This window comes from Paramacrobiotus metropolitanus, unplaced genomic scaffold (assembly GCF_019649055.1).
Source record: "Paramacrobiotus metropolitanus isolate TYO unplaced genomic scaffold, Prichtersi_v1.0 Parri_scaffold0000088, whole genome shotgun sequence".
In the NCBI taxonomy this organism is placed as follows: Eukaryota; Metazoa; Tardigrada; class Eutardigrada; order Parachela; family Macrobiotidae; genus Paramacrobiotus; species Paramacrobiotus metropolitanus.
In genome coordinates, this window is record NW_026570308.1 from 462146 (window position 1) to 479044 (window position 16899).

The 16899-nt window shown below is 43.7% G+C and overlaps 2 protein-coding genes across 3 annotated transcripts; both read right to left on the minus strand.

The window, feature by feature from the left end:
- Positions 1–4505: 4505 nt before the first annotated feature.
- On the minus strand, positions 4506–8743 carry LOC129596292 (uncharacterized). Its single transcript, XM_055493528.1, has 5 exons — positions 8326–8743; positions 6615–7198; positions 6124–6400; positions 5709–5968; positions 4506–5431 (listed from the first exon to the last, which is right to left on the minus strand). Exons 1-5 carry the CDS (start codon positions 8536–8538, stop codon positions 4969–4971), a joined length of 1797 nt encoding a protein of 598 aa, XP_055349503.1. The 5' UTR covers positions 8539–8743; the 3' UTR covers positions 4506–4968.
- An 891-nt stretch (positions 8744–9634) lies between these two features.
- On the minus strand, positions 9635–15443 carry LOC129596300 (uncharacterized). 2 transcript variants are annotated; one of them, XM_055493537.1, is made up of 5 exons: positions 15001–15443; positions 13370–13968; positions 11443–11773; positions 10954–11216; positions 9635–10538 (listed from the first exon to the last, which is right to left on the minus strand). In XM_055493537.1, exons 1-5 carry the CDS (start codon positions 15211–15213, stop codon positions 10076–10078), a joined length of 1869 nt encoding a protein of 622 aa, XP_055349512.1. In that variant the 5' UTR covers positions 15214–15443; the 3' UTR covers positions 9635–10075. The 2 variants fall into 2 exon arrangements, with proteins under 2 accessions (XP_055349512.1, XP_055349513.1); XM_055493538.1 differs by having other exon boundaries at positions 14938–15053.
- Between the last annotated feature and the right edge of the window lie 1456 nt (positions 15444–16899).

Here is a 16899-nt window from a genome sequence, read left to right on the forward strand (position 1 = left end):
TTATGCGGTAAAGATTATAATACGGGCAACTCGATCGTCCTGCCGCGTTGTGCTGAATCAGTGAATTTCAAGCCAGTGATTCGTGGCTTGGTAAAAATACCGTATTTCACAAATTGCATGCAAAATAAAAAGAATGATTTTCCCGAATACCTGGACTTGAATTTCATTTTTTGTCCAAAGTTTCAAAACGATGGAGGAGCTCTGACCCGGGCAAGCTTTAATAATGTGGAGGATCTGCTGAAACGTTTCAGACTGGAGACGGGCGAAGGGCGCATATTTCCTCCAACGTTTTCATTTATCGTATGTATGTACAGTGTATTTGTCGTATATAAATATGTACATGTATCGTACGTATGTACATGTATTTATCGTATGTATTTATCGCATGCTCATTATGTGCAGTCGCGAAAAGAACAAGACAATTTCTTTAGTTTAGTCTCCATGCGTTCCCCTTTACTCCATTTCTTTTGGAAATTTTTTTGAACAATTTTGAAATGAACTAGAATCTAAATTTATTTAAACATCCGAGGTTTCGGGTTTTAATGCCGGGAGACTAGACGCTGTAGGTAAAGAAAAAGGTATATGTAACGGGATCATGAATATAAGGGGAAAAATGAGTCTAGCCGAACCAGTCCCTTGTACTTCTGATGTATGCCAGCTGGTGGTTTACGTTGTAGCTTGACAGTGTTTTATGTAAAGCGCTGCTATTAAGGCTGTGCGGCATTGACGGACCGTCAATGACGGTACATGTGGTATTAACTGCACCAGGCAGATCCGGGTTATAATACAGTTTTAGCCTATTTACCAGCAGTTGTACGAGTGCTGCTTACCTGTTATCAGTACCTGCAGTCTTACGGTTAATACCGGCGCTGTACATAAAACGCTGTCTAGCCACAACGTAAACCACCAGCTGGCTTACATCAGAAGTACAAGGGACTGGTTCGGCTAGACTCATTTTCCCCCTGTATAAGATACAATGTACTGTTCTGTTCTTTTGTGCAACTATAGGATTTTCGGGATTTAGGAAACGGCCAGGCATGCAGGCCTGGATAGGGAAGAAATCGCAATAAAAGTTGTATGTTTTTTCTGATTGTTTTCGGCGCATTCGAATGTTACTCAGAGTTGGAAAAGTTAGTTTTCCTTCTATCAAAGATGTTTTGTATTTGCGCACGACAAAGCAATTTTTCGTATTGTTTTGCGCCATTCGGCAACCGAAAATGGTTTGTTTGCTGTACACTGCCCGGAAACCGTTTGTGCGCTTAACAAACGGTTGCCGAGATATGGCGAATTAAAATGGACACAAATTTAAATACATTGGTCACACACAAAATGGCACGTGTACAGACTCTGTAATCTACAGAGTACTTAAACGTTTCATGTAAAAGACACATGGCTAGTAGCTGTAAAGTCAAGTCTGTATAAATATCAGGTGCACAATATTAGAGAGATAAAATTTTGGAACGGATTAACAATGTTTTAAATCCATTTAAAAGCTGGAGAAATTGCTACAAACCTGATACGGCTTCAGATTTGTCTCTACAGATATGGCTATGTGTCCTATAGATCAAAGTTTTAAAAAATTCGGATATGAACATGACTTTGTCAGGGCGGGCTTATGATTCAGCCCTTCTGTCATTGGTTGGTTTTGGGTTTTTTCCTGTCTGGGCATTTGCATGCTTTCTCACGGCCTGCAGCACAGCTGTGCTGGCTGCAGGATCCGTTATCTTGGCAGTTGGTTTTTTGGCTCGCGCGCAAAGCGCGGTGTGTGTTAGATTTCGGCATTAAAGCCTTCATCCGGGTTTGCTTTGTTCCGCCGTCGATGGTCGGTGCGCGCCTAGCCAGCGCCACTTGACATGGTAGCAGAACACGGTGACGATCGTGTGTTACACAGCGGGCTTGCCCCCGCTCACGGGCCACCTCTGAGCTGTGGACCAGATCGCGTCCTGTGCCAACCCCGGGTACGGAGCTCACCCGCTCCTCCGGATTTCCCGTCAGTCGCCGGAGCTGTGCCGTCACTCCCGCAGAACGCGGAGGAAACTGCCTCTCCCAGAAGGGGATGGAGATGTCGCCAAGCCAGAAGTGCAGCGATGGACGGACAAACCCACAGCCACACCGTACCGATGACGGATGCCGACGGTGGACGCAACCCGGACCAGCAGGAGACCTGCGGACCCTTCACCACCACCAACAGCCATGCCAACCCCGATCCCCACGGCCGGATCGACCACCATCACCACGCCGAGAAATTTCCCCAACAAAACCCTGCCCGTCCTACCTGGGACAACCTTTCCCGCGGCGGAGCAGCTGATTTTCCCTACCCGGAGCAGCGTATTTTTTGTGTTTGCAGGGTCATGGCCGTACCTGTGCCCCAAACCCCTGCGCGATTTTCCCCAGACCGTGACCTTTTTCCAGACGGATAAAATGCGGAATCTACCGATTTCCGCATCCGACCCTGGATTCTGGCGCGACAGTGCGTTGACCCAAGCACTGGACCGCCCGTGGCCGAACCCGAGCCAAACCGACCCAGAACCATTCCTAAACCGAACCAGATCCGAGCCGACCAAACCGGGACCGAGCCGGACCAAACCTGACCGAACTGGATCCCATACCGGACCACGTGAGCCGACCGAACTGGAACCGAGCCACCCGGTAGTACAGTCTATTAGACATAGTACAGGGACCGTACCGGTCCCTGTATCCACTGTTCTTTTACGGCGCATCACGCCATTTACCTGCACTTCGCAGGAGCTCAGTGTTAGACCGTACAGGGATGTCAGGGCGGGCTTATGATTCAGCCCTTCTGTCATTGGTTGGTTTTGGGTTTTTTCCTGTCTGGGCATTTGCATGCTTTCTCACGGCCTGCAGCACAGCTGTGCTGGCTGCAGGATCCGTTATCTTGGCAGTTGGTTTTTTGGCTCGCGCGCAAAGCGCGGTGTGTGTTAGATTTCGGCATTAAAGCCTTCATCCGGGTTTGCTTTGTTCCGCCGTCGATGGTCGGTGCGCGCCTAGCCAGCGCCACTTGACAACTTTCAGTGCAGGACAATGGTTTTAACTTTGTTTCTCTAATTCGCCATATCTAGACAACCGGATGCTGCGCGCACAAACCTTTTGCAGACCACGGCGGAAGACTGGGTTGGCTGAAAATGACGTATGAAGATGGATTCTGGAAGAATCCACGGGCAGAGACAGAAGACAGAATCTATCCTGCTGAGTGAGCAGTGCCGTATACTACGAGCTATGCGGAAATGCAAAACACTCGACAAACACCTGCACACTTTTATATCCCATTCACATAACACTACAGAAGCTCCCGCAGCAGAATGCTGCGGGGCCAAAAGGACAGCAAGTTACTCAGACGACGATGGCTAGCAACTGACGAATCTACCAGATCAAAGATCTGGTAGATGGAGAAAATCACTATCGAAAAACAGCAAAAGAACTTAGCACCCGCTCCAGTGCGGGTGTGCGGGGAGGCCACTCCTCCTCACAGACGCAAAACATTGCAAAAGTATTTTGGAGCGCGAGGAAACAAACGTTTTCAACCGGGTATGCGATATTGCTGTTATGTAAGGGCTAGTTTCCTTACTGATTAGCGGAAATGTTTTTTATGATGCTATTGTCTATGCTAAAGTTAATTATAGAATTCCTGTTGGGCGCTTCCAGATCGCTAATCTATCCAGCTTGCTTGATATCCCAGTCATGAACCCATCAACATTTGTAACCGTGACGTTAGCAGTTTTCATTGGGAACGCGAAAGTGCGCCCTCGAGGACGTGTGCGCTTCTTGTACAATATCCACATGCCAAGCATCATGAAGTTTCACATCCAGTAATTATCGCGTCAGTGACAGGCCCAGAAACGAATCGACCGGCATCATAAATTTGGCTTATCCTCATCCTCATCTTACTTGGTCTTGGGGCGACTTGTGGAAATTGGGTTTGTGTGTGATCTCTGAAATGTTTCCAGTACTTGAGTATGTATACTTGAGGTTCGGGAAATATTCCAGAAATCCAACTTCACAACAGAAGGAGCCACTAGCCGATTGGGAGGGAACTTGGGTTACAGGGACACTGTTTGTCACTTCTGTTTTTTTCAAGAGTTGTACATCCGGAAGATGCGCTTAAAGAATACCAAGACTACTGATGCCAATGACGCTCCACAATTTCAGCATTCAGTAGCTAAATGAGAAATAGTTGCAGCGGTAACTTGAAATACAGTTGTGTTCGTACACAAAGTTGTGTAGTTGTGGAATAATATTATTGGCTGTGGTTACGTGTTACCAGTTGGTTATTTGTCTTGGTTATGCTCTTTTTCCGTACTGAGCAAGGCGTGCATGTGTTCTCCAATATTGTTCGTGATTCAAATCACAGCTGGTAATTATGTAATTCTAAGGCGCAGTCTAATAAAAATTTGTATGGACTGTTGTTTTTTAATTTGTAAATCAATATTCTTTTATTCTCATAATTATTCTTGGCTGATTTGTATTTTTAGCCATCTTCTCCTATATTCGGATTTATTGACAAATAATGACAATGCAGCTATGCCAGGCAGGAAACGCACATAGAATGCGCAGCAGAATGTTAAAACGCTGCGCTAGCAAACAAGTAGCTTCGGACAACAAAATCCAAAACAAAAAAAACAATACAAATGAACAAAAAACAATAACTATAGCAGCTACATTAGGAACTTTTTGTCTACGAGTAGTTTTTGGCAAAGGGACCCACTGTTACATTGCATTCAATACATTGCATTCATTATATTACATTGCATTCAACAGTGTACAGTGACTACAGGCCAGTGCTATCTATAAAAAAGCAGATCAATTGAGTTAATAAATGCATTGTTTAATTTGTACGATTTGATTAAAAACTGAACTTGAGTTTGTAGAACGGTTGTATGTTAATTTATCTGCAACCCTGATGCTGATGACTAAATTTTTTCGCATAACACTAGTGCTTCTATGCCCTATCTAAACTGCTGTTTGTTGGCTGTCAACCGTTGTGCCCGGAATCCGTGACTGGTAGTGCGAGCAATGCGGGAAATTGGTCGCATCAGATGGCTTGTTTGGCACAACAAGTGGGTGATCTGCCGGTAACTGTCTGTGAGATACTCTCCGCTGTCTAGCGCGTTCGAAGTCATCACTCTCAATCCTCTGTTCATTCTGGTGGTTGCTCCAGAACACCCACCCCAGATAGCCAGTCATGATTATTAGCAGTCCAGGGACTTGCAGCTGTTCGGCGAGGAATAGTCGCAATACGGGTAACGGGAGAAACAGCCAGCATGCCGCTCGTCGGAGAACGACGATGATTCCGTCCACACTTCTGGTCATTCGGTGGCACACGCAGGCGGAGGTCAATGTATGCATGTCAGCGTATCCCTTGGCCACTGCCTTTCCTGCCTTGTGCCATGCTGGATCGAGAGTCTCAACAACCCTGTATTCAAAAAGAAAACGGTTTATTTTGTCCAATGAAGTGAGTGTGGTTAGCCCATTTCCGGTTAGGTCGATAGTCTCGCGTGGAATTTTAAACTTTTTCGGATGGAGCTTTTCACGAAAATCTGCCGGCGCCACACAAGCTAATTCGTTCGGATCGCAGATGTATTATCGTTCTTATTTTAGTTAACATGGAATTGTTACATTTTTGAGTCCGATCTCTCAGATGTACGAACCTAGTGAAATTTGTGCATGAAAAAGCGTGTAAACAAATATACCTGGCGTCGGTTTCATCCGTGTTGTCATGACAGAACCAGCGCACCAAACAGCAGAAACCCGCACCAACCGCGATTACCGCCACAGTTACCGATGGGACAAGAAAGAGAGCAGCCACAAACGTACTCCAAATCGCGAATACTCCGCCTCCAAACTTCTCCGAAGTGGAAGGTGTAAATTTTAATAAGGTTTCCGCGTAGCTGTCATTTAGCATTTGAGGCTCGAGCCAGTACGAATACATGGCGCTTCCGGGGTCCAAGATCTGAAAGCAGTAATCCGGCATTAAAACAGTATTTTCAAACTAACTTTAGTGCAGTTTTTTTCTGTTTCTGGATAGTAACTCTACATAATAACGTTGGTATCACTCAGTAGTTTTGTCTCCGGTTCATGAAATAAAATCTCTGGCGTTAGAAGTACCGCTTCGCTGTTAATACAGCATTCCGTGCAATTAGTTGTGGAGAGGTAAATATTTCCACGGAAGAGGGAGATGAGTCCGGGAAGCTTTAACGCCAGGTCCCCCACAAAGTACAGCACCGTCAAAGAGCCGACGACCATGGTACAACCGAGAGCGGGCGGTGAATCATAATGAGCATCGCGGTTTTGCTCATCTGCTGCAGTCGGTATAGCGCCATCTGGCTCCGCGAAATCTTCGGATCCGGAGGCATCGGCAGGATCATCCACGCCACATGGCCTCCTAGAAAGCACAAATCTTTTCAAATAAAAGCAGGAATCAGCAACAGTGTACGTCGAGGTAAACTTCGTCCTTATTCAAAAACTATTGCTGCTTAAACTCCGAACGCATTTTTAAAGCATTTTCAGACAGTATTTATACAGATTTATACAGTAATTAATTGATCATGAGTTCGTTAGTAAAACTAAAAATACCAGTTCGCGCGTAAACACCATACCGGAATTTTTTGCGCATCCAGGAAAAGTAGCCCTCATTTATCCACAGTCCCCAGAGCCGGCCGGTGCAGTGCAGACTCAACAGGCAGACAAACCCAACCCAACAAGGGTACTCAGCTTCGGCACCGAGCTCAGCCACGACCACAATCGAAATTACTGCTAACAGACTGATAATCGGCAAAACACAACCGATAATCCACAGCAAAAGGGCGCAAACCATAGTCACCACGCTAAGGAGCTCCAGACCGAATACAGCGAGGCAGGATTTTACCGGAATTTCCTCATAGGATTTATCGAGATCGGCATTCATACAGTGGAGATGGTAGTCCAAGAGCACCGTAATGCGGTCACAACCACGCATATGCGCATGCGTCGATTTCGGAAGTCGCCAGTGCCGGTTGACGATGAGTGAACCGGCCACGGATAAACTCAGCATGATGGTGGCGCACACCGTGACCACTGCGCCCGCGTAGCCCAGGTTAGCACGCAAGGGGCTGATTTCAATTTCCGTGTCAGGGACGTCGGGATACGGCGGTACGTTCCTCCATGGCGCCAGCATTCCATTTAACGCGCATCCGCGTACTTTCTAACAAAGACGAAGAGTATACCGTAGAATGCAGTAATCATATTGCTGCGTAGCTGACACGGTTGCATCGCTTGCCGTACGCTTTCGCGCAATAAAATGCGTATTAATTTCTGTATTGACTTTTCTACATTTAATTTTCCAGCGAAATTGTTATTTTGGTTTTTACACTAAAAATCGTTTATTCGCGAAACATCCTTTATCGTTGTAATACGTCGATGTTTTTCGCATTCTGGGAATACCCACTATATATACTATATATACTTAAGTATGGATATTCCTACCGGAAGCATGAAGCCAGAGACACGACCGGGCTGTCCGCGTCGTTCCGCACGACAAATACTTTTAAAAATTGGATTTTGCGATAATTAGTGTTTGTATACAAAGGTTGTACATGGGATTAAAAAGAGGTTTTAAATATTTTAATGTGGGGCAGCGCAGATAAATACCCTGACACTGGTGTCAGGTACGCGAATCCATATGGTGAAAATTCCGGAATGTGATCAACGTCGAAATATCGCAAACTAATAACCAACGAACCAAACGAGTATACATAAATAATTAACTTAAACGTCAACAAAGTACTGTAATCAAATCAAAATTACGGAAAAATGTAGTGTATTTACAAATAACTGCAATACCAAACGTTTATTCTGAGACTATGGCAGTGCTGACTAAAAATGTCTAATAATACTTACTTAAAATCATATGCATCGAGAACAAATGCAAATTGTGCAAATACACCGTTACAGCATTACTTTATTAAAAGAACAAATTTTTCTTAAGCAGGTGGCAAAGCACGATAGCGCTTCGTTATAAAAATAAACAACTCGCACTTTATAAGTAACTGTGAATTACTTAAATTTTCTAAAAACACTTCAGCAGTTACACTACAAATTATAAAAATACTTACCTTCTGGTGTTTTTAGCAAACTGAAGCATGGTGAACGGAACATAATCCAAATGTACATATAATAATCATAATTTACCATTTACAAGTAAAATACTCCGCAGGATTTATAGCTAACGGTTAAGAGCTTGGGCGAGTTAATTTGCTACAGTACTTTGCTTTATACTGATGAGCAAGAAAACAGCAGGCTAGTGTAATACTGTTTGTTCCGTAAGCGTACATATCCGAAAAGTTCCAGAACGGTGTCCAGGCTGGTTGGATAATCGGACGCAGTTCGGCCTGTTTGCCATTGTGGGAAAAAGCTGGTGCCAAATTTAACCGAGATTTGAGTGGTGATCCACACGACGACCAGTGCCTCCGCCAGAATTTCCTGATATCCCCATATACGATTCTTAGACAGGGAACACAGCAAAATGCCGTGTAGTTTCCGCATGATGACACAATGTGTCCGCTTTATCGAATCTGTCGACTAAAATCGTTTGCTGGATGATATTATTATAGCGATTTATATTATTTACACAATATGTCTGGCAAAATTGACATTAACTTTTGCTATGTTTTAACAGTTAAGTTGCGTTAAAGCCGTTACACGAATGAACACGCTTTTATCAACATGCTTTATTTTGTTTTGGACTGTGAAATAGTATGATATCAGCATGTAGTGATGCCGCCTTGTGCTTGCGCATGTTCCCGGATCACTCAACAGATCAATACTATTTTGACATGGTGTGCCGGTTTTAAACAGCGCAAACCTGTTCTCGTGTACGTACACGATAGTTGCTCTCCATTGTACGATGTTGTACGCTAACTATTTTTAGCACTGATCATCGATCACTCACGATGCTCAGATGCTGCGAGCGCGCTGATGACATCATCGCATGCGGTTTGAAGGAGAACGTGGGTGATGCAACGTGATCGATGCTCCGCGATACGGGAAATGTAATATTCAACGGGTGGCGGTCACATTTGGCGTGGTATGTATTGTGTTAAATCGGCTACACGATTAGGTAAGTTAAACCCTAAGCAAAATCAGCAAGTTATTGCAAGATTATTGTAACGAAATTCAACGACAATCAGTAGCCTAACAAATTGAAAAAACAATAGATTCAGTGCCACAACGTTGTCGAAATTTCGACAATTTTTCAATGGAACTGCAACATAGGGTTCAATCCGTAGAATATTTAAAATACAATTAAATACGGTTGTCTGTATCTTTCTGTAAAGAAATTTGGTCTTGGTAAATTGGTATCTTTTTATAGCAGAACAGCCATAGACGTCATTCAAGGGTCTTGTACAGTAGTCTGCTCTGACGAAAAGCATGAAAATCTGGTTTTTCTGACTAATAAAGTCTTCCTTTTTGAGAGACCTATGGCCAAACTCCCGCAGAGTTACCGCTTTTGATCTCAAGGGTGGCTAGCCAGGGTAGCCAGACCTTTTTCTACGATTATTTTGATCAATGAATAAGGTACTGTACTTCGATATTTGATTGATTTATTGGTTATTATTAATAATTGCTTTAATGAGCAGCAACCAGATATGCTAACGTTGATAACATGCATGCATGGAATACGGTAGTTTATGCCATTAATGTAATCACATTTTGCCAAGTTTACCGAAAATACAGTGTATGGTTGGACTGCCTCCGAGCAAACATAGTTGTACTGAAAGTATCTATCTGGCCCGGTAGAGGCAGAAAACTGCGACAACAAATGACAGCCTGGCCTGTGTCTATATGTATCACGGACCTACAGCCTCACATTCATAGCGTAGCATTAGTCCGCAATTTTCAGTTAGTCCGCAAGCGCGTCCGGTACGTGTTGCATTCGGATGCGTCCAGCGGGCTCACTGCAGTAGAACCCTCAGCATGCTCGAAATGTCCATCGACATGCCTTCGAATGCGAATTCGAGCATTAAGCAGCGATTTGATGAAGTCGGACGGACGACACACTGCACAACTAACCAGTAAGCACTCAGTCTTCGTTGTCAACCGTTGTATCCGGATTCAGAATCTGACAGTGCGCGCAATGTGGACAACTTGGCGCTTTTCTTGTCTGGCCGGGCACTTCCCGTGTATACTCTTTTGGTATAAATGGTCTGCGTGGGTACGGCTTCTGCGCAATGATTCTGTATTTTTCACCACAAATTGCCCCACGGCCATAGATGCTGCTCCCATACACCCACACCAGATAGCCAGTCAAAACTGCTATTAATCCAGGAAGCTGCATTCGTTCTGTGAGAAAGAGTCGTAATACTGGTATCGGAAGGAGCAACCAACATGCCGTTCGCCGGAGGACGATAATAATCCTGCCCACAATGTTGACCATTCGGTCGCACACGCAAATGCTGATGGATGCTGATGTATGCAGCCGCAGGTACTCGTTAGCCACTTTCCTTGCTGTCTTTCGCAATTGTGTCCCGAGGCTTTCGGCGGCCCTGAATTACAGACAGAAACTGTTTAATCAGATACTTAATTTGGTGTCGTTAAAATCGGGACAGGTATGTAGAATAGGTTGACAGCGTAAAATTTCTCTTGTGTATGACGGAACGATTCACGGTTTAACATTTGCACATTGCAGTCAGAATACTTCATTCCGAGAAAGCATGTCATGACTTGAGGTGATGGTGACCTTTATAATAAGTATGTTAACTGCCAATGAGAGCGCACACACCCAACTGATTGTTTCAACACTCAACAGGACAACATAGGTACCTTGCTAACGCAGCTGCAATCCTAGACAAGATACCACATACACAGAGGTCACAGAGGACAGCACATTCTCGTGCCATCACTGCCACTACACTACGCCACAAAGTAATATCATGTCGTATTTATTATTAATGAACGTACCTGCCATCGTTTCCATCCGTGTCATGCATGAACCAAGTCATCACACGACCTAAGCCCAGGCCAATCACGTAAAGTACCAGCCCTATGCATGCCAGAAGGATGTAAAAAATTGCTAGGATGCTATATATTGAGAGTACTCCGCCGATGAACTGCGCGAAACCCGATGGTGAGAATTTGACTAAAGATTCGGTTTGGCTGTTGTTGAACCGGTCAAGCTCGCCCCAGCCCCAGTACGAAAACATTGCGCTTCCGGGGTTCAAGATCTGAAAGAGTATATTCCAGTCGAAAACAGGTCGTGTCCAATTTCTTAATGCAGAAATACAGCTTTTACGACGTCTGCTTTTCTAGCTTTATCAATTGTATGTTGTGCGATGCTGGCGCGCACAGTATTTAACAAAATAATTATCTCATAATTATAATAATAGGTTCCCTGTATTCAGCACTAGTATCACCGCATTATAAAAAAACACCGCAACGCTTTACACGTACCGCCTCGTCGTTAATACAGCATTCCATGCAGGGAGCCATGGGAAGAGACTGATTGACTCCGAACAATGAAGCTACTCTGGGAAAGTTGACAGATAACTCCAATGCATAGTATAACACGGTCAAAGTGCCGGAAACCACCATTGCACAGCGAGCGGGTGGAAAATTATCATTGTCATCGTTGTCGGAGTCACTGTCATCATCATCGTTGTCGGGAACATCGTCATCATCTAAATCTTCCTTTTCTGAAGCCAATAAAGCTGCACTATCTGTAGGTTCTGTGAAATATTCGGGTTCTGAAGAGTCGATGGGGCCACGAACGGCAGAACTCCTCCTTTGAAAAACAAAAATTTAATTATTCCTTTGATTTGAGAATTAAAAAAATGATACAGTACAACGCAGCATTTGATCACAAGAATCGGCTGATCAAAATGCTTCGCCATGGTACAGCAATTTATCTCAGTCTGCGACCGGTTACTGACTAGTGGCTAAGTGGCTACCATCCCAAGAAAAATCTAAGGCCAACAGAGCTCATCCTATCAAAAATTTAGAAATAGAAAAAATACTACAATAATTATTACACCAGTGACGGGACAACTTTATCCTATCCTATATATTAAAGCAGAACCGTGATTCCGGAACGCTCCTGCCTCCAAAACGTTCTGATTGGCCAGAAACAACCTTACGTTTCTGATTAGCAAGCACCCGCCTAGCGGCTTTTACGCTTTTCCAGCCCCTTAAACCTGTGTTTTTACGCGTTTGTCCTTACCAAGTTTCCGAAACTTAGTACTTCCACCTGTGATAACCTTCCCCTGATAAACCGGACCCCAGCTTCAAGTTTGCTCCTTACTAAGCTTCAAAACCTTAGTTCTTTAAGAAACCTGATAACTTTAATTAACTTACCGGTACCACATTTTAAGAATTTAGTTAAGATGCGGTACCACCTTTTAAGCCTTTAGTAACCAAAAGTTCCGCGTGCGGCACCTGCCTTTTAAGGCTTTGGTCACGGAGGCAACGCGGGCGGTACCCGCCGTTTTAAGCCTTTGGCCACCGAAGGCCACGCGTGTGGTACCCGCCGTTTTAAGCCTTTGGCCACCAAAGGCCACGCGTGTGGTACCCACTCTTTTAGGCCTTTGGTTACCGTAGGATACGCGTGCGGCACGCACACTTTTATGCTTTTGGAAACCGATGGCCAGGCGTGCGGTACCCATCCATTCAAACCTTTTGGTTACCGAAAACCACATGTGCGGTAACCGCCTTTTTAAGTCTTTTGTAACAGAAGGCCACGCCTGCGGTGCCCGCTCATTGAAGCCTTTGGTAACCGGATGCCACGCGTGCGGTACCCACTCTTTTAAACCTGTGTAACTGACGGCCACGCGTGATGTGTCCACGCTTTTAAGCGTTTTGTAACCTAAAAATTTTTTTGAACGCGTTTCTAGATAACTGTATTCCTCTTTTAATAAGAGTATAAGACTGACTTAGCATATATAACCGTTTCACTTCAATTCGTTTAGCAAAAAAGCCCAGCTGACAAGAACCGCCTTTGCACTGCAGCGCGGCGCATAAGCGCCGCGCGCTGTGCTTGTGACTCGTGAGTTATTATAAGGCGAACTGGCTGTGTGCTGCTCGCATGTTCATTTCGTTTAAAGTTATGAAACTGGCGTGCATGACTTTCGCGTTCACTTGCCTTGTAAATCAGCTATGTACGGATAGGCGTTGATTGGTGCTTGCTTCTAATTTGTAATTTTGTGCACAAATATTGGTAGCACAAATGGAGCCGTATGGAACCAGTATCAACAGGTCTTTACTATTGAAATAATAAGATCTAGAATTTTTGTAGGATACTAGCCGGTGGCCGGTCGTTTAGGTAATGCTGCTACGCATCCCGCACTGACAGTGAATGTGCAGCGGAGTTTTTCTCATACAATACCTTATTTTTCTGCACATCCAGGCAGTGTAACCGTCACTTATCCACAATCCCCAAAGCCGGCCGGTGCAATGCAGGCTCATCAGGCAGACAAATCCCACCCAACACGGATACGCAGCTTCGGCTCCGAACTCCGCAACGACCACCAAGAGACTAATTGCCAGCAGAATGATAGCCGGCAGAGTACAGAAGATAATACACAATACAGGAGTACAAATAAGAGTAACCAGACCGAGAAGATCCAGGCTCAGTATGGAGCAGCAGGAATTCACCGGGATCTTTTCTTTCGTCTTATCGGGACCAGTGTTACTGTGGAGATGGTACAGTAAGAACGCCGTAATGCGACCGCAACCGCGCAGATGCGTCGGCGACGATGTCCGTTTCGGAGGCCGCCAGTGTCGGTTGACGATGAGGGAACCGGCAATGGATAAGCTCAGCATGATGGTGGCGCACACCGTGATCACGGCGCCGGCATAGCCCAGATTGGCTCGCAAAGGACTGATTTGCTTAAGGATGTCGGTCACTTCTGGCGATGGCGAATTTCTGGCGGGAGAACCGTTCCAGTGCGCCAGCATGCCCGCTAAAGCGCATCCACGAAATTTCTAAATAGAATAAATTTTATAAGGCGCAGTTACCTTTGTTACATTAACTAATTGTGAATAAAATAAATATGTTTCGTCATTTTTTCAAGTTTAAGGTTTACAACTAGAGGAAAAAGAACTGATTATGAAATACTGAGCACATACTAGACAAGTTTTGAAAATCTTCAGCTTGGCTATAATTTGCACTGCAGAATCAGTATACATACTTCTAGTTCTGTAACTTGTATTTACATTTTCTCTACGTTTCTAATACGTGGAGCAATGATTATTCGCTTAAAACTGCGAGAAAATTCATTAAAAATAAAACCAAAAAAAAACTATACAAGAAACTCCTCCAACATTTTCTCACGGCTTTCAACATTTTTAATCTTGTACATTTATCAAGTTAAAAAATACATGAAGCACATTTAATAGTACGCACAAAGTGTATAATAACACACACTATTTAACCTATAACGCATTATCATCCAGTAGACATCTATCTCTGTATGAGTTTTTGTATATTATTTAAATGGCACCTTTGTCTAAAGTATAATTTATGTAACGCCTTTGCATTATATGTGTGGGCGCCATTTTTGCGATAGCAGAAACTATGTACTTGGCAGCAGCGCTCAGTTATGTGCTCTGTACATAGCATAGTACAACATACTGATGATGCTATACAGTCAATCATACTGCATAAGCGCATATATGCATTAATTATGCACATACATTTATGCCCAATAATTATACGAACCCTAACCGTTGCTCATTCATTAGTAGAAATAGATAGGCTGACATAATAATGTTTATCCCGATATTTATACGGCATGTTTTGCTGTTCATAAATGTTCATGTAATTGATTAGTACGAGTACGTTACAACTGTTATGGTTTTTACAATTTTACTTACGACTTACAGATACTGTACAGTATATGAGTAAGCAAAAAATTTCAGGAAGGTTGGTGTGTTTTGCACATATACACATACGTATGAGAGTATTGATGCAACCAAGGGTAAAATCTAACAAAATGAAATTATATTGGCCCGTACATATCCGAAGTATTCAAGAACATCATCCAGGCTGGTTGGATAATCGGAAGCGGTTCGGCCCGTCTGCCATTGCTGGAAGACGCTTGTGCCAAATTTAACCGAGATTTGACTGCTGATCCACAGGACAACCAGTGCCTCCGCCATAATTTCCTGATATGCCCACATGCGATTCTTAACCAGGGACCATGGCACACCGCTGCGTGGATCCCGCATTTCCACTGAATCTGTCACCTCTGCCCGATCTTAAATAAGGGGAAACTTTTTACTGGATAGCATTGCAGATTACAAAAAATTGCGACGGTTCATAATTTTGGCATAAACTTTTTACAATGAATTAAGAGAGTGAGCAGTTACAAGACTTAGCTGCATTGCAGGTTGAATTCAAAGTTTTAGAAAGAAAGTACAGCAGAAAGGTGCATCGTGGTAGCTTGCTCCCGCCTCCCAGCATGGATCAATACTGTCCTTAAGTGGATCGACATGATGTGCTGTTTTGCAGCTGGATTGCGTAGAGTATATTATAGTACAGTATACTATGCATGCTCCGTGGATGTGAGATCCACTACGAGTACTGAGTACCATTGGCATGATTACTCACTATGTACTGTATACTCCGTTGTAAAACATCGTACATCCAGATCCCTAATCGTGTGCGCTGCTGCCACCATCCCATGCGGCATGCGCTTAAAAATACACTGGATCGATGTATCAGGAAAATATAATGTGATTTGAAGCTGGTGGCGGCTGCATCTGAACTGGTAAGCAATACTGTATCCGCTCGCACATCTTGAACCACAGAGTCCGTGTACGGGAAAAACACGCATTTAATATACACACTCTAACCGGGCAAAATGCACGACTACGAAATATTCCTCATTTGGTTTCAAGATGAACAGTTCTTCTTGTGAATTTTTGTTTATTAAATCAAGTCTTTTCATTTAAATGGCAATTCACTCTGGAAAAAAAAGGTTCTGTAGCTGAAAGCTCGCATTGTTCGGTGGTTCATCGCCATCAAGAATGTTGACGCGGAACGTACCCCTCCCTCCAGGGGCACCCCAAAACCACAACAAAATCCGTTTGTAACTCGTGCTTACGCCAAAGCTGTATGTTAATGGCTGCTTTCGAGCCTAAACATGATAAAAATTGTTAGAGCTCTAATTTTTTTCATTATTCAAGAAGTTCTCCAGTCCAGATGTTGTAAGACATCAGAAATTTATCAAATCGCGAATCGCGCGTTTGGCCCGGTTAGAGTGTGTATATTGAATGCGCGTTTTTCCCGTACACACACTCTGTGGTTCAAGATGTGCGAGCGGATACAGTAATGCAACATTAATTTTAACAAGTATCATGCTACGAAAAGGAAATTTCGATATCTTTCACCAAATCAGTTAATCATTGGAGTAATGTTGTAATAACATTGTAATTGGGATAATGATGTAATTATATACTTGAAAATTCTGAGCTCAACAACTTCGATTACCGGTATATACGTCTGAATATTAAACTGCAGTCGCGAGCCCAGAAAATCAAAGCCGTGTAAGCGCTAAAAATTGGGAAAATTTCCGGGTAAGCGAGTGACCAGAATTAGAATTCACAATTCACAGCAACATACTGTCGTTTAATTTTTTATTATTAGATCAAACGCAGCAACGGATGCTGTCATTGCTGTGTAGTAGAAGATTAAAACGCGTACGCATGTATAATGGCGATACGTATACATGTGGTTTCCGGTCGAGAATAAAGACTGCAAAAACGTTTGTGCTGTATCTGGAGTTCAAACTTAGCGTCGCTTTGAATACACGGAAACTGCATTTTGCATATCTGCAGCTTGTTGGACGATATGGCGGAAATAATTTGATACTGACATAAATTATAACAGGACATCGTTGAACTGCCTTAAAA